The sequence below is a fragment of the Myiozetetes cayanensis genome, unplaced genomic scaffold, assembly GCF_022539395.1.
Source record: "Myiozetetes cayanensis isolate MyiCay16 unplaced genomic scaffold, myiCay2020 scf5-8, whole genome shotgun sequence".
NCBI lineage: Eukaryota > Metazoa > Chordata > Aves > Passeriformes > Tyrannidae > Myiozetetes > Myiozetetes cayanensis.
The window spans coordinates 58,370,383-58,389,157 of NW_026087742.1; the positions used below are offsets into that span (position 1 = coordinate 58,370,383).

General features: G+C 38.1%; 1 protein-coding gene across 2 annotated transcripts in view; it reads right to left on the reverse strand.

Moving 5' to 3' along the window:
• Positions 1-1,162: 1,162 nt before the first annotated feature.
• EPSTI1 (epithelial stromal interaction 1) overlaps positions 1,163-18,775 on the reverse strand; it is a 50,806-nt gene continuing 33,193 nt past the window's right edge. The window contains exons 7-11 of one of the 2 annotated variants that reach the window (XM_050332652.1): positions 17,089-17,182; positions 13,821-13,904; positions 10,970-11,043; positions 8,968-9,065; positions 1,171-2,553 (exon numbers count right to left, since the gene is read on the reverse strand). In XM_050332652.1, the coding sequence (XP_050188609.1) occupies positions 8,978-9,065; positions 10,970-11,043; positions 13,821-13,904; positions 17,089-17,182 (340 nt within the window). In that variant the 3' untranslated portion in view covers positions 1,171-2,553; positions 8,968-8,977. Of the gene's footprint in view, positions 2,554-8,967; positions 9,066-10,969; positions 11,044-13,820; positions 13,905-17,088; positions 17,183-18,775 lie in introns of both variants that reach the window. The other variant, XR_007630933.1, reaches the window with a different exon arrangement.

Consider the following 18,775-nt stretch of genomic DNA (forward strand, 5'->3'; position numbering starts at 1 on the left):
CTCACGAGTCAAGAAAGCTCCGGAGAATAAGCAAGAGGAAGAAACAAGCGAAACACCAGCATCTGCAGATAGGGTACCAAGCCCCTGAGTAAAAGTCCTGTGTGAATATGGACATGGCACTACCATTAGTGGGATATTTTTACAGGGCATTCCCCAACAGCAACTCAAGTATTCCACTACCTTGTGCACCCAATACTAATCATAACCATAGCTATGCTTTTACTAACACTCACAAACATATACCTATGGAGCGGACTGAAATCCTTAATGACAAAAACCCAAACACTTTAGGCAATGATCCAATCTTACCAACGTCCCTTAGAGATTAAAACTTGACGAAAGAATTCGTAAGTTATAAGAAAAGGGGGGAATGAAGCCACTCACTTAAAACTTTGAAACATAAAAGGTTAACACAAAATTGTAAGAGAAATTTCAAAACCTTAACATTAGGAAACTAGGCAGTCCTTGACATAGCAACTCAGCGAATCCTAGAGCAGTCCTAGAGAGATAGCTGCATTCCTCACAGAGATAGCAACTCAGCAAATCCTAGGATGAGCCAAAAAGTCAGCCTGACCTTATTATGTTTGCCAAAACTGCCTTAAAAGGAGAAGATCTAAAGAAAGTTCAGAAGTTTACAGTGAGGAAGACTCACACACGACCCCCGCCCAGAGGAAGGCAACAGGAACTCCCACCGTGAAATCTCCCCAAATTGAAGACTCCGCCCAGACTCCACCTTCATATGAATATTACAACTAGATGTTGCAATTTAATGAATATGCATGATTATGTTGTAATCCTATATTCGAAAACTGTATAAAAGAGCTATGCTGACTATACACGACGGAACTCTTTGCCCAGGGCGACCTGGAGAGCTCCCCAACGCGTTGCAATAAAATACCTCCTGCTTTAAAGAAACAAACTTTGTCTCTAAAGCAGTTTCTCCGTGCCTTTTGGGGCAAAATTTCGGCATCAATAGAAACACAGCAACACAACCAGACAGAATTTCAACTTGTCAGGGACAGCGATGACTTCCCCTTTCACTGAGCCTTTGTCAGCAGGTTCTAGGGTATCATACATCAAGTGTGAAGAAGATGCAGGTTCACCACTTCAAAAAGACTGCCTGCAAGTCTTATTCTCATTAGTGTACAATACGGTGATCTGACTCAGCAAGGACATTTCCTTTAAAATATATGTGTATGCATGTATGTATAGCCCACTCTGCAGATGTCTGGATATCTGTCAAAGAAGGCTGTGTAAAGGAGTTCTTGGAGACAAATGTAAATTTAATTTCCAAAGCAAAAGCCCAACGACACAGTCAAATATTGTTTGCAATACATTGCCACTATGTAGGGATGAAAAAGTCTTCCCAAGGAATTTTCCCAGCGTCATATACCTAAAATAATGGCTAAACCACAGAATATTGCCAAGATCTCCAGCACTTCTTATGAACATCAGCTAGCTAGTAGTATGAGAGATTTGAGTAACTCTTTGAGGCAAACAGAGCCAAGGGCAACTACAGAGTGTCCCAGAGGAGAAAGGAAAGATTGACACATCAGTGGTTCAAAAGAAAACTTCAGATGATTCATTATGAAGTTTCCATATTGCTAGAGTGATGGAAAAACATCATGGTATGCCTGCACACTGAACAAAACTGCTCCGTAAACCTTTAACTTTGCCTAAGACGTACTTGTAAATGACACAGATACTTTTTCTTCTCTGCGTGGTTTATGTAACGTGTATTGTAGACCTTTCTTTCACAAAAGAAATATCTTGGTCATGCATCTGACTTTTGGAAAGCATTAAAGTGTTCCCAACTTTCTCAGAAACAGGGAGACTCAAATTAAATTCCATTAGACTAGAGGGACAAACAAAAGCAAGAAACTAAAGTTAACCTAGGAGTAGTTTTCCCTACACATGTAACAGAAGTTACCAAGGTAAAACAGGCAAAGTGAAAAAATAGTATATCATACCGCCAAAGTTGTGGAGTGATAAAATAAACTTCAGTGTTATTTCAAGCTTTATTTCTTTCATGTGTTGTATTTTTCTAAGAACATATTTAAAATATCCTGTCTATAATGCATGCATTTCTTCTTCAGTGTCTGTTGTTGAATATAGTAGTAAAACAATTTCACAAAATTGCCTTTCCAAAAGAAAACCATCTACCTTCTTCTTTAGTTCCTCTCCAAGTTGTTTTTGTCCCGGTATAGAGCAGCAAGTAAACGCAGATATTACTGCAGTTTCTGCAGCCACTAACGTCTCCTTCTTCTGAGATCCCAAAGACTGGGATAATTACATTCTGCATGAGGCAAAACAATTTATGAAAAAAAAGGACACATATTCTTATTAAAAATTAAATAGACTTTCATAATCAACTGTTTCAAATATGTATGAATAATGACAGCTAGGAACCAGTCTCTGCAGATTGCTCATGAAGTGGGTGTGCAGCTGAAGTCAGCGTAAGAAAAAAATCACAATGATAAAGAAGCGGTTTCTTGGAGCTTTTATGAAGTCATTTTGCCTAGGCCAGATAAAAGCGAATATTTCTCCAATACTCTGCAACAAGAGGGAGAAAACAGAATTAAAAATTATCTTTTACAGCAAAAACAAAAATCAAAGTCAACTTCTCAGGGATTAAGTCCACTGGAAAATAATGTCTTTCTTTTCTTCCAACAGGTTTTGACATTTAATTATGTAAAGCCTTCATGAAGGGATTTCTATCTTTTTGTAAATTTAATTCACAAAATGTCCTAATTATCTGCAAACATATTAATAACTCTTTGAACAATATAGTAATGTGGTAAGCTGAAATGTGTTTTCTGAACAACAGTAAAAAAAGGTTTAAAAAAGTACACCCATCCATAATTCTAGCACACTTCTTATGTAAATATATTATTGGTATTGTAGACATTGGGAAAAACAACATAGAATACAATGTATTGCTGTCCATAATTTATAAAACCTAATAGAACTGTGGGATGCAAAAAATGGTTGTTTCTTGCCCTCTGGGGAACTGCCTTCATCTACTTATTGTCATTTTTTTAGTGAATTTGAGTTAATTTTAATAACAACTACAATTTCACAAATTGAGGACAACTCATGGGAGGTCAAAAATATTATTTATTTTCCATCTTCAGAATACAACCCTGCTGCAAAATACTAATGCTAGCTCTCAAAAAAAAAAAAAAAAGTCAGAGCTATCTCTTAAGTCAAGAATAATCTATGTTTGTTGGTACCTGAACTTGCTTCAAAAGTCTCCAAGCCTAGAAGTAAAGGCTCTGCAGAAATCTTTATATCAGAACTGGGAATTAAAGTAGGGAACCCCTTTCAGAAAAGAACAGGTGCAGTGAGCCCTATGAAAAGGACATTTAAAAACAGAGGGCCTGAGTTCTCTGGTTCACTAACGATGTTTACTGACAGCATCCACTGATATGAATCTCCCTTTTTGTTCATGAGAAATAGCATGAAGAACACAGCCCATGACAGCCACATTCCCCAGCTGTCCAGGTTTATCCATGTACAGTACATGATGCAGAGAACATGGCTGTATTGAGGTTTTAGCCTAAATATCAAGGTGCTCCAAGAAGATGACATCAGCATCCATGACATCAGCAATTCTTCTGACCTGAAATATACATTCTGTGGTTCTTTACAAAAAAAAACCCGTATTTTAGATGAGATATATGCCATTGCATGGTCCCATACACAGAGTTGGAAAGCATTTATTTTAAGCTCCCCTCTCACTGCTTCAAAATTGTTACCTAAGCTGTCTCAAAAAAATGTCAAATACGAAGGTAAATTAATACCAGCATTGGTACTAAAAAGAACAAACAAATTCATTATTCTTACCTTTCTCCTCCTTCATTCCAAGTAATTTGACTTATAGATAAAAGAAAAAAATGCACTAGTACAGTACAATTTACAGTACAATCACACATTTATGCAAGAAATTATGGTTATACAGTTGAGTGGAACTTTGTTGATTATTTGAAGACCTTTCTGGCCTTTTGAAACTCCACTTAAAATCACAAGTAAACTGTTCTGCAAGATTCCAGTAAGAAATACGTCTTTGATTTGAACTCAATATGAATAGCAGAATGTATTGACCCAGGAGATAAACATATCTTGGTTTTGCTGGGGAAAAAAATAACAATCTAGGAGTGTTTCAAATATCTTCAGACACCTCAGTCCTTTCTTGACCTCACACAATTTGAAAGAGTGAGAAGTTTCTTCTATTCCTTCCCAGGCTGCCACTATTCTCTTTTAGGATGAGATTTTCAAAGGAAAGAAATATTGAGCTCAAAGTCAAGGTAGGCAGAACACATCTACATATGATGTTTGACAGCCTTGCCAGAGGTAAGTCATTAAACTGAGATACAGCGTGCCTGGACTTACTCATCTGACGTCCCTATATTGATGCTGATACTTCTGCTAAGTAGTTTCTATATTTTCTGCCATCTTTCTGCCAGGAAAGACAAGCTTATTACTTTCAGTAAAAAGAAAAATCCAAACTAACAAGAAAACAACTAGTTTTAGGAAAAAATTAATAATGTTTTCAACTCAGTTTGTACATAGACTAACCAAGTTAAAGCTAAATTTGTGAATCACATTCTTCATTAAAACAAATGTAAGCACTGTGGATTGCATTCTGGAACCTTCTTGTATAAACATTCTATCCTCAATATTTCCATATTAAGTAAAACCTTTTTCTTTGTGCTGGGAAACCAGCATTTTCAGTGCAACTTGATCCTTCCAAAAGTTCATTAAAGACTGATTGTTTATGGAAACCTGTGGCATGTATGCTGGCCTTGTGACTTCAGGGGCCTTTGAGCTATGGTTCTTTTCGCTGTGCAGCAGTAAACTTCATGACATACTCCCTCTTCAGCTGGTAGGAAATAGCAAATCAAGTGCTGGTTAAGACTCCAAAAAGACTTTCCCATGGGTCATGCTACAAGAACTAAACCAAATGCAAACCCACAAACCATGTTTATTTAAAATAGTTTTATCCATAAATCATGTTTCCTCAAAACAGATTTATCCAGCATCTATTGACTTCCTGTTCTGCACATGGGAAAGGAAGAGAATGGGGTTTCCTGTCCCACTGCACCTGTGTTTTCAGGGCATAGTTGCTTCCCACAGCAAATATCTAGAATTATGCATCCACTGAAAGAGCAGAGTCAGCATCCAAGGGAGCATTTCTCATTCTTATGCATGACACCGGGTGTAATGGAGACATGAAACGAGAAGATGTAATATGTAATCTTGCTTTCTAGATTCCGGGTTTACTATAGCTCAGAGAGTTTCAGCAAGACATAGTATTTCCCTAAAGAAGAGTAGACCTATAAATTTCATATGTTCACCATGTGACCTCTTCCCATTAACAGAAGAGACAAAAGGGTACTTGACAGTGCTCCATTTCCACGCAAAAAATAAACAAGGGCTCTTTCACAGGCTTGTCACATACTAGCATTCGGCCTCTGCAAATCTCTCTGTACTTTAATATGGGCAAACCTCATGAGGATTGAATATAAAAATGTGCAACTGTTTTAAAATTATTTTTTAACAATAGAAGTGTTTTACTATTAAAATAAACTCATAAGTTGTGCCATTACAGTAAACAGAGACTGACTCAGTTATAAGTTCCAGCTGAGTAACAATTAAGTTAGGAAGAAGTTTTTTACTGTGAGGATGGAGAAGTATAGGAACCCAGAGGCACAGGTTGCTCAGAGAAGTGGATGACCCATCCCTGGCAATGCTCCAGGCCAGGTTGGATGGGGTTTTGAGCAACGTGGTCTAGGGAGATGTCCCTGCCTATGGCAGGGGTGGGTGGAATTAGATAATCTTTAAGGCCTGTTCCAACCCAAACCATTATATGATTCTATGATATGATCTTATTTATTAAGCTTTGATGTTGAAAGGACAACCATTATTCTTTTACCCTCCTATCCTGAGAGGTTTATCCTTGTGTCAGAGACAATGTCAGTGGAAAGGACATCAAAACTTTCTCGATAGCATGCAACAAGACTCAGGCTTCTCTCAAGGGTGCAGTAGCTCACAGATAGAAGTGGAACTTCATTAAGTTATTTTCCCATTAAAAATAAGAAAACTCATAACCACATAGAGGGTGCCCTGGCATTTACAACCAAAAAGGCAGAAACGATTACTTTCATGAACATCCTTTTTGAAATAACAGTTTATAAATATTCCTAATAAAACACAAAATGTCTGGAGGGCAATTGAATTAACGGAAACTCATTTCCTATTGATTAGGGGACAATTGGGCAATGTAACTGGTCTCCTCCCTCGTGTTGAGACATACACTATATATTCATCTTCCTCGTCTTTTCTCCATGTCTCCTGTGCTATCCATGTCCCCAGGAAACCAGGGCAGAGCTGCAGCTGCTCAGGAGCTGTGCCCACACTGATCAGCCAGAGGGCTGCAGCCAAAAGAGTGCCCAGGTCCTTCCCACTACCTCTGTGAGTGAAGCACTGTTTTGGGGTCTCTCCTGTGCCAGTCATTGCTTTTCATAGACACACAGAAATTTAATTATCTTTGAGACTTACAATCCCTTTCAAATTTGGCTGAGATTGGCCATCAGCTTGAAAACCTTATTACATGCAGACAGACACCATTATCATACAAACTTCATTTCCTTAGGAAACCAGGCTAATAGAAATAACAGTGAAAAATACAGCAGGCACATCAACAACAGAGCACAATGTTTAGTTCCTGTTAAGTGTGAAGCTGTTGTGACTTTAAAAAGCTCAAACAGGAAAAAAAAAAAGGGGAAGAGAACAAATATTTTCTCTTTGGTGTCACTGCACAGACAGAGCAGGCTCAAGAATTACCTGGAGGTCTCCACTTTGTGAATCTTTCTAATTTCTTTTAATCTTAGTGTATAGTCTGACCTGCTTCAGTTACCTCCCTTGAAATGTAAACTGCAGGCTGCAGACTACATGACTTATAAGCCCCACCTGGAGTTCAGTTCTTTTTGTTTAAAATCCCAAGGGAAAGGAGAAGAATCTCAGTATAATCAAAGACACTGAGGCTGACGCCTCCAGCCTATCTTTTGAGAGATATTTTTCTTTCTTGTACTTGTTACCAATACTCATTTTTAATTCCTTTCCTTTATGACATATTCTTTCATCGTTTAATCTTTCCCTCCTCTGTTAAGTCTTCAAATCTCACCATCATAACATAAAGGAAAAATGGATCTAGCATTACTCAACAGAAGGCAGGCTCCTTGGAAACCATTAAGTAAACAACAGAGTAGGAAATTAATCACTTCTACACAGGGGGTTTTATTGCGTTTTTGTTCATGCATTCTTTGAATATATATATTTAACACCCTCACCCCCTCCCCCATGGATTGGCTCATATGTCACAGAGACATCTGTTGTTAAAACTGTGCCTGGGCTGAGTACACTCATATGGTGGTAGCAGCACCTGCCCCGTGAAAGAGGATGTGCACCTGGCTACCTCTGCAGACAATGGCAAGGTTTCCAGCTTTGATGGCAGGTGCTCTGATGGAGATGCTTGAGTTTAGATATTGGGGATCTCATCTGTATCACCCATTTCCTTTTGCATTGATCAAGAAACAGTATACAAATGGGGATAAAAGACACAAAGTGCCCTTGTTGCTTTTGTTAACCAGGCACCATTCAGCAAATTTTACCTTTTGCTCTTTACTAGGTATCGGTGGGCTCTGTCTTACCCAAAGTCTAATTCTGCTATCTGTAGACATGTCATCCTTCAGGATGCCATACAGAATGCTGTCATACACTCTTTAACTAGCCTGGACATCTGTAGTTTGGCTTCCAGCAACTTCTGGACTGCCTGGTGCATGATCCAGACCTTACCAGTAAAGCCTCTAATTGCCTGGTTTGCCAAGCATCTGCTCACAGACCTTATGGGAGGTTGAACTGGCAGGTCCTGTCACCTCTCACAAGACAAAGAGGACCAGTCTGAGGTTCCTGAGCCCTCTGCTGCGGCCCAGGGCTTGCCCAAAGCTTGTAGTGATGAAGGCACTTCCACTTCCAGCACATGAAAAACTTCAGCAGTGACAATATCTGCTTTTTATCCAAGCTTTGACTTTGTAGACACTTGAACCCAGGTCTTCCTGGAATTCATTGGCCAACATATGCACTCTCACCAGTTAGTCCAACAAATCCAATTCAAGCTTTTACAGTTTATCAGCTAAATACCTTCCTATACCCTGACAAATTCATTAAATTCTCTTAGATTCTCATCGTTTTGCTGCTCAGTCTTCTTAACTTTTCCATTTCTGCACTAGGTTCCTTTCACCCATGGAAATTCAACCCAACGGAAATTTCCATGATAGGAATACACATAATTTTATTTTTTTGTTTATACTGAAGAGTGCAATTCTGAACAACAGCCACATTAATGCTTCATTAGGACAGTTGAAAAATGAATGGATGTTTAATAGACTACAGTCAAGATCCCTTTTCTTCAAAGTATCCTTAAAAATACTAATTTAAAATCAGTTGTTGTTGGGCCTTCTTTGTCATAATTTTATATGGATAAAAAGTGAACAGCTCTACAAGTGAATAACTATATATATATATATATATATACACATATATGAGATTTTTCCACTCCAATTTGAGTATCATATTAAAATATTTACACCATATCCAAATATCTTTCATTTAAAGATTTTCAAAAAATTCTGAACAATTTCACTATTCTTGTTCTGAACTTAAGAAAATACTTTGGATGTGGTTCCTTGCATGCAAAGCCACTGAATGCTACTACAAGAGCAACTGTTTCTCCCTCGCCCCTTTTGAACAGCTTATATTTAAGACAGGATTCCTTCTTAAAAGCTATTGAGGACAGTCCTCCAGGACTGTAAGTTCTGTGAGGCAAGTTAAACACACCCAGACATGCAATAGTGTCTGGAGAAAAAGTCAACTCATTACTTCCAAGTTCTGTACCCAAAAACTTACCCTTGTGCCATTAATGAGGTAGTCCAGTATATCCAGGTTGGTAGCTGTTATTAAGTTGTGTTTTCTTCTGGAGTCGGTCCAGGAATGCATTATTTACCCTTAAAGTACAATAAAAAATTAATATCGACTGAAGGTAATTGAGAAATTCACAAACTGTTGAACTTTAACATTCTGTGAGTGGCTTTCCCTTCCCCTCCATTCAGCGCCTATCTTCCTATAGTTTTCAAGCCTGTGCTGCATAACTGTGGACAAGAATGAGATTGGGTGAATTTAATTTTCAATTCTCTACGTGCATCCTTATCCTGTGGTCAGTCTCTTGTGATTAAAACGCACACCTTGGCTGCTGTGAAAAATTCTCCATAGAAAGATGACCTGCATAATACCACGCACTTTATCAGTGTGGTTACCTATTTTGACAATTCATATTAGATGGTCATTCAGCCTTCAGCACACAAGGAAAGTTTCTAGAAGTACTGATTTCCTAACACAAATTGAAAAAACAACCTAAGCAACCTAAGCTTGTAACTAATAGAGACAATTTATGCAGTTGACAACTTTCCCTACCATCCAGCTCTGGAATCAACTCCAGCATTTTCTTACACTGCTCTATCAACCTGGAAAGCATGGACAAATACAAACACAGCTTTCCTCAATCTGTTTTAAATATTTTCAAATTGGGATTGTTCAGCCTGGAGAAGAGAAGGCTCTGGGGTGACTTTATAGCAGCCTTTCAGTACCTGAAAGGGGTAATGGCTTTACATTGAAAGAGGGTAGATTTAGTTCAGATATTAGGAAGAAATTGTTTACTTTGAGGATGGTGAGGCACTGCAACAGGTAGCCCAGAGAAGCTGTGTATGCTCCATCCCTGGAAATGATCCAGGCCAGGTTGAATAGGACTTGAAGCAACCTGGTGTATCAGAAGGTGTCCCTTCCCATGACAGGCAGGTTGGAATTAGATGATCTTTATGGTGACTTTCAACCCAAATAATTCTATGATTCTTTTGAAAACGGTTTCATTTTTTCCCCTATTACTGCTTAGGAATGACATACATGCTTAGACAGGACTGTTGTTTTAATGTGTTACAATACTGTTGGTAAGAAAAATATAAAATGCAAGATACTGTGTTATTTCTGTCTAGGGACATGAGATGGAGTGAATCAAAAATCCTTCATTAGCTTCTATGGGTAATTTTCTCAATGTCTTTGCTAGAGAAAAAAAAAGAAATGAAAGCAGTATGGAGAGCGGTTGCCTACAGAAGTGTTTTTTTAATATTTCCATAATGGTATAAAAAAAAGAAACAAAATGGTGGTTTTATTTTTGAGCCTGAGAATTGTTTCTTTTTACCAGCAGAAAACAAAGCTGAGAATAAAGCTGTGCTTCAGGATAATGGAAAGTCAGTTAAGTGACTGAAGTGGAAGATGAGAACAGCTGAGCACAGAGAGGTCACAACAGTGAGGCACAGCCTGGGGTGTGAAGAAATGCTGCTGCAGAAGGCCTTGCTGCACTGCAAGAGCAGTATCTATCTGTATGGATATCAAATCCTATGTTTAGCTCTGTTTGTTAACCTTAGTGACAGTCAACCACAATATGTGGCATGGACTAAGTAACCCATTGTAAAATAAAGTAAAATTTTGTAGATTTTATATCTATCTTACAGATGGATAGCTGGATAGATAAACAGACATATAAAAGTGTGTCCCAGCTGAAGCTAGTAGTATTTAGTACTAGTAGTTATTCATGAAAGTACTAATAGTTTCTACCCTATCCTGTATCCTATGCTGTTAGGATAAAGAAAGTGAAAAAGGTACTCTGGGTCATCCTGCAATACAGTGAGCAGTTGTAATGATAGATATTAGTGGTTCATTAAAAAGCAAAGCTAAACCAGAGATGAGGTATGGGATCCTCATTGCAATCATCTTCTAAAGCATGAGTGCCTTCAATTTTGAGACCCTTTCCAGGTGGGAATTGAATTAGAGTGTACCTGTTTTTTTTGCACTATACCTCCTCTGTTCATTTTGATGCGCTCTTATCCTGGCTTCCTCTTCCTGCTTTTGTTTAAATTCCATTAATTCAGCCTGGCAATGATGAAAATGAAAAACAAACAAATAAACAAACAAACTAACTTACTTTTAATTTACATATTTATGCTGCAAACCCTATTAATTCCACATGATATTAACCTCAGTTAGAGCCACATGTCATTCCCAGAATGTCTATCAGCAGCATTTCATTTATGTAACAGGACTACGTCAAAAATTGTGTTCATTTTTCCATTCAGCATGTGGATGATATTTGTTTGTGCCTTAAAAAGTGAGTAGTTACAGGATTCAGACATTTACAGTCCTACATTTAAGGGCGAATGCAAGACACCAGTCTGCTTTCCCTTGCCTGAACCCCGGGGTTTGAATTTCCCTGTGGGTTCAAGGGGGAAAACAGCCAGAGTAATCTAGCAGGAGCAGACACAGCTGTCATGCCCATAGAGTAAGAAGGAGACATGCCCTTCTCGCCTCCTGCCTCTAAAGAGTACAAGGAAAAGATGAGATATGGGGTATGTGGTGTGGTGTGTCACCTCCAGCTCCCTGAGGCTCCTACCAGGGTGAGGAGGGCAAATGATACTTGTTGGTGTGGTGGAAGCATATGCAAGCTCCCAGCATTGCAGCACACTACCATCCTTATGTAATATTAAGGTATATAAACAGTGTCAAAGGGAATTCTTTTCAAAGGAGAGTTTGCTTATGCAGTTTTAGCCAGAACTGTGAAGAAAACACAGTTTGTATGACTCTGGTCTGCATATTTTCTTGTTTGTCTAGCTCTTGCTCCTTGCAATGCACCCAAGAATTGAAGGTGCAGATTTTTCTGCAGAAAAAAATTGGCTTGTAGGACAAAGGCAAAGGGATAGGAACAGACCCATCTTTCATATTTTCCATAGCAACTGTGAGGCAGTAGGAATGGAAACTAAAATAAAATGATTCAGTTAGATAAAAGCTTCAATAACTGAATGGAACCACAAGTCTTTTTTTTTTTTTTTTAAATCAATTTAAGTGGAACATTAAATAATAACTATGCAATACATGTATGAAAAAAATCAATAACTGAGAATGTCTTGTGTATCAATATTTGTCTAGCCCTAAAAGAAGAAACAGGATTAAGAAATAAAAAAGCCAACCTTAATTTTCACTGTTTTAAATAACTATTCAAGCTGAAAATTAAAACTCAGTATCTGACTTTCCAGTATGCCGACTCCTCTCTTGGAGTAATGTTCTGAAATATATTGTGTGTATATGATGCAGTCTTCAAAATGTACTGAAAATTTCTGAATCAAGTAATGCATACTAAAACCTGTTCTGAAGAAAAAAAGGGAACTGACAATGCCTACACATTTTATAGCTACACTGTGCCAGGAGGTACACACAAGACAGAATTCACAATTACTTTAATAAATATTAGTTTGAAGTAGAAACGAGCCAACATATATCTGAGGGACAATTATTGGTGCCTTTAAAGTATATATTACAGTAGGTTTGTAGGTAGTGCATTATTCTGCTCAATAGGTTGCAGCAACTGTGAAGGCAAGGAGACCTTGGAACCATGTAGCAAACAAGTGCAGCCTTAAAAGCAGCCAATATCTCCTTAGTAATTTGTGGAAATTAGTAAAGAATCTCCAGCTCTACACAAGTCCCTTAAACAAAACTCATCAATTAGAGGCATGCTAATTTACATCAGTAGTTATTTTCTCCTTGGAAGAATCAAAGTACAGAATACAACAGCTACCAGCCTTATACCCATCAGGACTGACTTTCAAAAATTTTACTCTTTATAGTTCCTGGGAATAAGCATACACCTGATAGGATAGCAATTAAGAACCTCTCTTTTGCTCCACCTTTTGTTTCCAGTATCACAGTTGTTAGAACATGAAAGGAGGACACATCCCCAACGTGTAAAGAAAGATATCCATGAGAGGGGATCAGTCACTTCTCCAGCTCTAGTAGAAACTCACTGCATGGAATTTGTTGTGCTAAGATTTTGCGATTGGGAAAGTAGTTTAGCAATGAATTTGGATACTATTAACAGCAGAGGCACAGCAAGAGGTTCAGTATTTGCTTATATGTTTTCAAATTATTTGCTCATACCATTTTCAAATGCTGCCCTCCCCACACTTTCAAACTCAGATCTGGAGTCAAAACAGATAACTTGGCACAGTGCCATCGCCTTCCATAGATGAATTTTATGTAGCTATGGTACCCAGATCTATACCAGAGGGACTACAGTGTTAGGCACATTTCAGGCAATGCATGACACATATGCAGAAGACGGAGTTCAAAGTTGCAGTTATGGCATGCCTGCTTTTTAGACAACTCAAAACTCTTTATTTAGGTGGTTAGTAAGGGAACAGAAAAGCATATTGTAATTAACAGCAAATCTGAATGTTTCCATGACCCCATTTGAGAAAGCAGGGCACATAGGCCTCAATTCTTCAGAAAGAGACTATTCAGACTGAGATCATCATGGATATCTCTGTAAGATGACTTCTGCTTGAAAGAGAGTAAACTGGTTTCCTTAGCCTATGAAATCAGGTGCCATGGTCAAAAAACATTCTGCGCAATTTTTCATATGGAGAGGTAAACAGGAGCTCATTATCCAGATGCAAACAGCCTTGAACCCAGAAGATAATTGTCCTGTCCCTGTCAAAATTTTGAGCTTGACTCATCTCTCTCATAATATTTGAAAACAGTGACTGAATCACTTTTGCTAAAGAGAAGATCTGTGCGTAGGCTACAAGTAATCAGTGTATTTAATTGGTTTCACAGCATGCAAAAAAGTTACAATATGCAAACTGTTAATGTATAATTACCTTCCTCCGTTGTTCTTGCTTCATTTCCTCTACTCTTCTGTTTTCATCCTCTCGAAGAGCTTGCTTATAAGCATGGCTTCGTGTCTATTTTTCAGTAGAAAATAAAAATATATTGGTGTGGGGAAAGGGAGGCCAAACTCCAGAATGTCATTTCCAAATTGTTACATGGGTAATTAACAAATACAAATGGTTGAATGACTCCAGTTACTTAAGAAACAGATTTAGTCTCAAAACTAGAATTTAAACAAGAAGTGTCCTAAAGCCTCTCAGTGATTCACCTTGGCTGAATGTCTACCTACACATGACAACAAAGTGTCCACAGCACATGTCCCAGTGACAAGCATAAAGATAATCTGAGCAGTTAGAAAACACAATTAGGAGATATGATAGTGAGAAGGGGTATTCTGGGAAGCAAAAAAGTACTGGAAATATTACCAAGATAAAAAAGCAGAACAGAGGCCTGGTAACAGAGGGGGAAACAGAATTATTTGTGGAGGTAAGGCAACAGAAACTGAGAGATCAAATATGCTCTATTATTTGTGGGGCAGCCAAGACACCTGAAAATCTGAACTACACATCACGAATAATATATTCAGCTGTGCAGTACAATTTCATTATAATAACTGTTCCTGGTCTTTCACAAGTTTTAGTTGTTAGCAAAAAGCCATTAGGATCTTACAGGATTTTCAGGATATTATACACTGGAACTTTTACTGTAAAGTCTTCGAGCAGGGACATAGTGCAGCACATTAAATAATGAGACAGTATAATTTAATACAAGAATTGTGCAGGTCTGACTTTGGTGAGGAATTTGTGGCAGGTCTACACAATGTTCTCAAGACTTGATATACGCATGCAGAATGACACCATTAAAACAACAGGCACATCATTTGCTAAAAAGACTGAGTAGAGAAAGCAATTATTAATAGCTCAATTTTGAGCTCAGAGAAGTTGTTACATGTGTCCAGGGAGACTCATTCTGGGTCCGATATTATTCATTACTCTCCATAATGGCTTGGAGAATTGTGTGGAGGGTATGTTAATCAAGTTGGAAGACAATAAAAATCTACACAGGATTGGTCACACTTTGAAAGACAGGATTAAAATTAATTATGAGCTTGATTAAACAAGCAGGCCAAAAAAGTCATCAATGACAGAGTCACTCCAAAGAAGTCAAATTTGTTCACAGACATCAAGTAACATTTGGCCTTGATAGTTGAACTACGTGTGCTAAATTAATATCACTATCAAAGAAATGATGTGAGGGAAAAACTTTGACCATTACACTGTCCCAAACTGGTGATAGAGAATGAATTTTAAATTTTAGAAATCACCTATATGTACATATAATGGCCCCTTTTAGCATGCATGTCAGGCATGTCCTAAGCTTATCACACTTCACTACTTCAAATACATTGTTCCTGAATCTTTTAATTACTCCAGACAAAGGACACGTTCAAGATAACATCTAAATTAGAGTCCTAGCTTTCCCACTGTTTTAGAATCTTGATACTATGCCAAGTTTATTTAGATAACAACTCATTGGTTATGTGCTTCACATTCGTTACCCAGAGCACAGATAGTGTGTGTATACCTATAGACCATACCTCAGCCAAGTTGCTTGGGAGAACTGCTAATTGCATTGCTGCATTATAAGCAAGTGATTAGCTGATTCAGAAAGCTATAGATACACTACTATGCAAAAGACAGGTATAATATCAGCTAGTATTAAAGAACAGTACAGATGAATGATGCATTTTACCTGCTTGGACATTAGTGAAACAAAAGATGAACTGTGGTATGTAATTTGGCATGACTTATTAAGAAACCTGTCAAAACCTGGAATGAGAAAGCCATACATATGCAGGTAAAGTAGAAGGCCAAGGCTAAAAACAGGACCTGTACATTTGAAAGAATTAAGTGTTCCTTCAGACATCCACCTGCTTCCATATGGATATGAAGACACCACACCAAAATGCTGAAATCCAAGTCAGTCCTGGGGATATGAGCTCACTTGTCTTTGCAGTTCAATGCTCACACATATGAAGGCTGCAGAGCAGAGTGTTCCCTACCAAAGAACAAGCTCCCCACTGTTTGCAGTGTTGGATGCTTCAAGAGAGAGGCAGAAGTTGTTTCAAGACATCTTTTCTCCCTTCCCATGGTCCTTCATCTTTCTTGTCCATTCAGGACTACAAAAGATAGTCTGAAAGCCACTCTCCTGCAATTGACCTGTCCAGCAATGCTGGACAGGAGCTGGCTCCTTCAAGCTATATATCTGCTCACATAAGCTAAGATTTCTTTAGAGTTTTCAGAGGCACAAAATTATCATCAGAATCAAAGGGGAAAGGAACGTATTTTCAGTATCACCTTCCCTTTTCATGCAAACCAGGAAGAGAAAGTAGGGGTAAGAGAGCTGTCATATACTCTGTTGGCAACAATTTCAGTAACAGGCGGACTTTTCTACATTTCTAAGGCTTTTGAGGAAATAGGGAGGCAAATCTTCCCTTCCTGCTACTCAGTTGTTCAAGGTTGTATACAACAGACGGCTGCCCAGATCAGATACTTCCAAATTTCCTCAGAGTTGCTTATAACAATAATTTCTGTCCACTTGGCTGCCTCTTCTCTGTCTTCCTCCAATTACAAATCTCCATACAGGAGAAATACTTCTGTCTCAGGGTTAATATTCCTCACTGAAAGTTATTACATAGCAGGAAAGCTTGGTTTAGACATGAAGAGACTAATTGTATGTGAAAAAGCCTTTTAGAGGCAATTAGAATAATTAAACTTAAGCAATACTTTATCTATTTCCTAATTACATTGATACTCACCAGGCTCACTCAAACTGGGACAAAGACCCCAAGCAGTGTCTGGAATCACTTCTACAATGCAGTGAGAAACAAGTTTCTCTTTCTTCTGACTAGATTCTTAATGCAGTAAAGCATCTGCTGACAAGAACTAATTGAGATTTCATAAAAGCTCACCACCAACAGATGAGCACAGGGCATATTTAAGATTCTGATCTGACCTTTGAATATAAATCTGGTTCTCATTTATCAGAGAGATATCTATGAGCACTTGCCTACTATGTGGAATACTCTGCCAGTATGTAAGAGACAATGTAGGCAATCTCATTCACCCAGAAAGACTTCTTGGTACTCACTGAGTTATGTCTAGGCAATTAAGCTCAATTAGAATATTCTAACATTACACTATTGACAGCACCTGGAAAGCTGATAGAAAATACAGTACACACCATAGTTTTGCTTACCCATGCTGTAGATTCTGGGCCAGGATTAGCAATCTGACAGGAATCACTCTTTGGCAAACCCACGTCCAATCTGTTCAATAATTCATTGGTTTTGCTATGAAGAAATCCAATCCAAATAGAATTGTTAGTGCTTCCATAAAAATAAACACAGCTTTTTATTCCACCCTTGGAATCCAGCCTAGACATTTTATCACGTGTCTGCTGAGAAACAACATAGGTGGAAAAAAAAAGTTATGGAAACAGATGAAATGACACAGAGGATACAGAACCTATACTGTGGATAAGACATTTGCTGGGAGGATTTTTACGCAAACAATTATTTTCGTTTGCATATTCGGGTTGTACAGTGGCTATGTTTTCTTTCCTAATTGTAAAGCTCCTGTAACACAGACTCACATACCTTTGGACATCGTCAGGATGCAACTGCTTCACTGAATTGTTGCAAATCCTTCTACCAGATCTATAAATCTCTGGTAAGTAAAAGATAATGTTAAGGAATTTTCCTTCATGGTTAATACGACAAAGCCTTACAAGAAATTACTTAATCAAGCAGAAAGACTTAGAAGCATTTTGTGCCATTTAAAAAAAAAAAAAAGTACTTTCCTTTATTTGAAGTAGAATTGCACAGCACTGTCATTTCTTATTCTATCAAGTAAAATTTTTCTTTTCCAGTTGCATCCCTAATAAAGCAGATTTTCAAAGTAGCACCACTTTGCTCACAGTTTCAACCAAGTACAGTTAAACAAAGTCATAAACAAAACCAACAGGAGTTTGGGTGCTGTGACCTGGAATCAGTTCCCCAACCTGCAGTCCCAGACATATCTACTCAAGTCTTTGCTCCCACAAAGGAACAGAGTTAGAGACAATTTTATTTCTGTATACAGTTTTGGAAAGCATGAAAGCACTGAAGTGAGAGCAGAAAGAGTGCTTCAAGACATATTCAACACAAAGATTTACTCTCCTAACAGAGCAACCAGCTCTCTGTGGGGGAGAAGAGACAAACTTGGAGAAAAAGCCTTGGCTGCCAAAAAGTGATGATGACTAACAGCTGAAACAGACTACCAAGTGTGTTTTTATCTTTCACTCCATGATCTGAAATGGTGAGTAGATACCTTTTGGGCAAATGTCCTGCTAGTCAGTGAGGAGTGGTATACTGAGGACAAGTTCTGAGAAAGCAAGAACCCACAGGTTCTCTGCTACTCTACACAATACAAAACCATGTTACCACTTCAGGTACAAAGTACTTGCCCAAGCTGTAGCAAGCCAGGCTTTATCATTCCCAGTTCACCCTCTCTTTACCCTCCATTACCTGGGCAGTTTACACAGAACTCAGCCAATGCGCAGTACAGAAAGAACCAACTGAAATATTTGATTCCCTGATCTATAGAGTATCAAGGTTGAACGAATTAATAGTCTTCTTGCACAAGTCTTAAAGTACTCACATTTTTTTCCATGAAAGGAGAGTTACTAAGTGGTAAGATTGCACAGAATAATTTTGGCAACTTGAAGTTTTAAATTGCGGATTTTGTGGGTTTTTACCTATGCTAAAATTGATAAATAACATAAAATAAATAAATAAAATAACAATTTATTTCTATACCAGAAAAACCAAGGACTCCTACAAAAAATCAGGAATATATTAGAGAAGGCTAAAGCTCTGCAAAGAAATATCTGGCAACTTATGTCT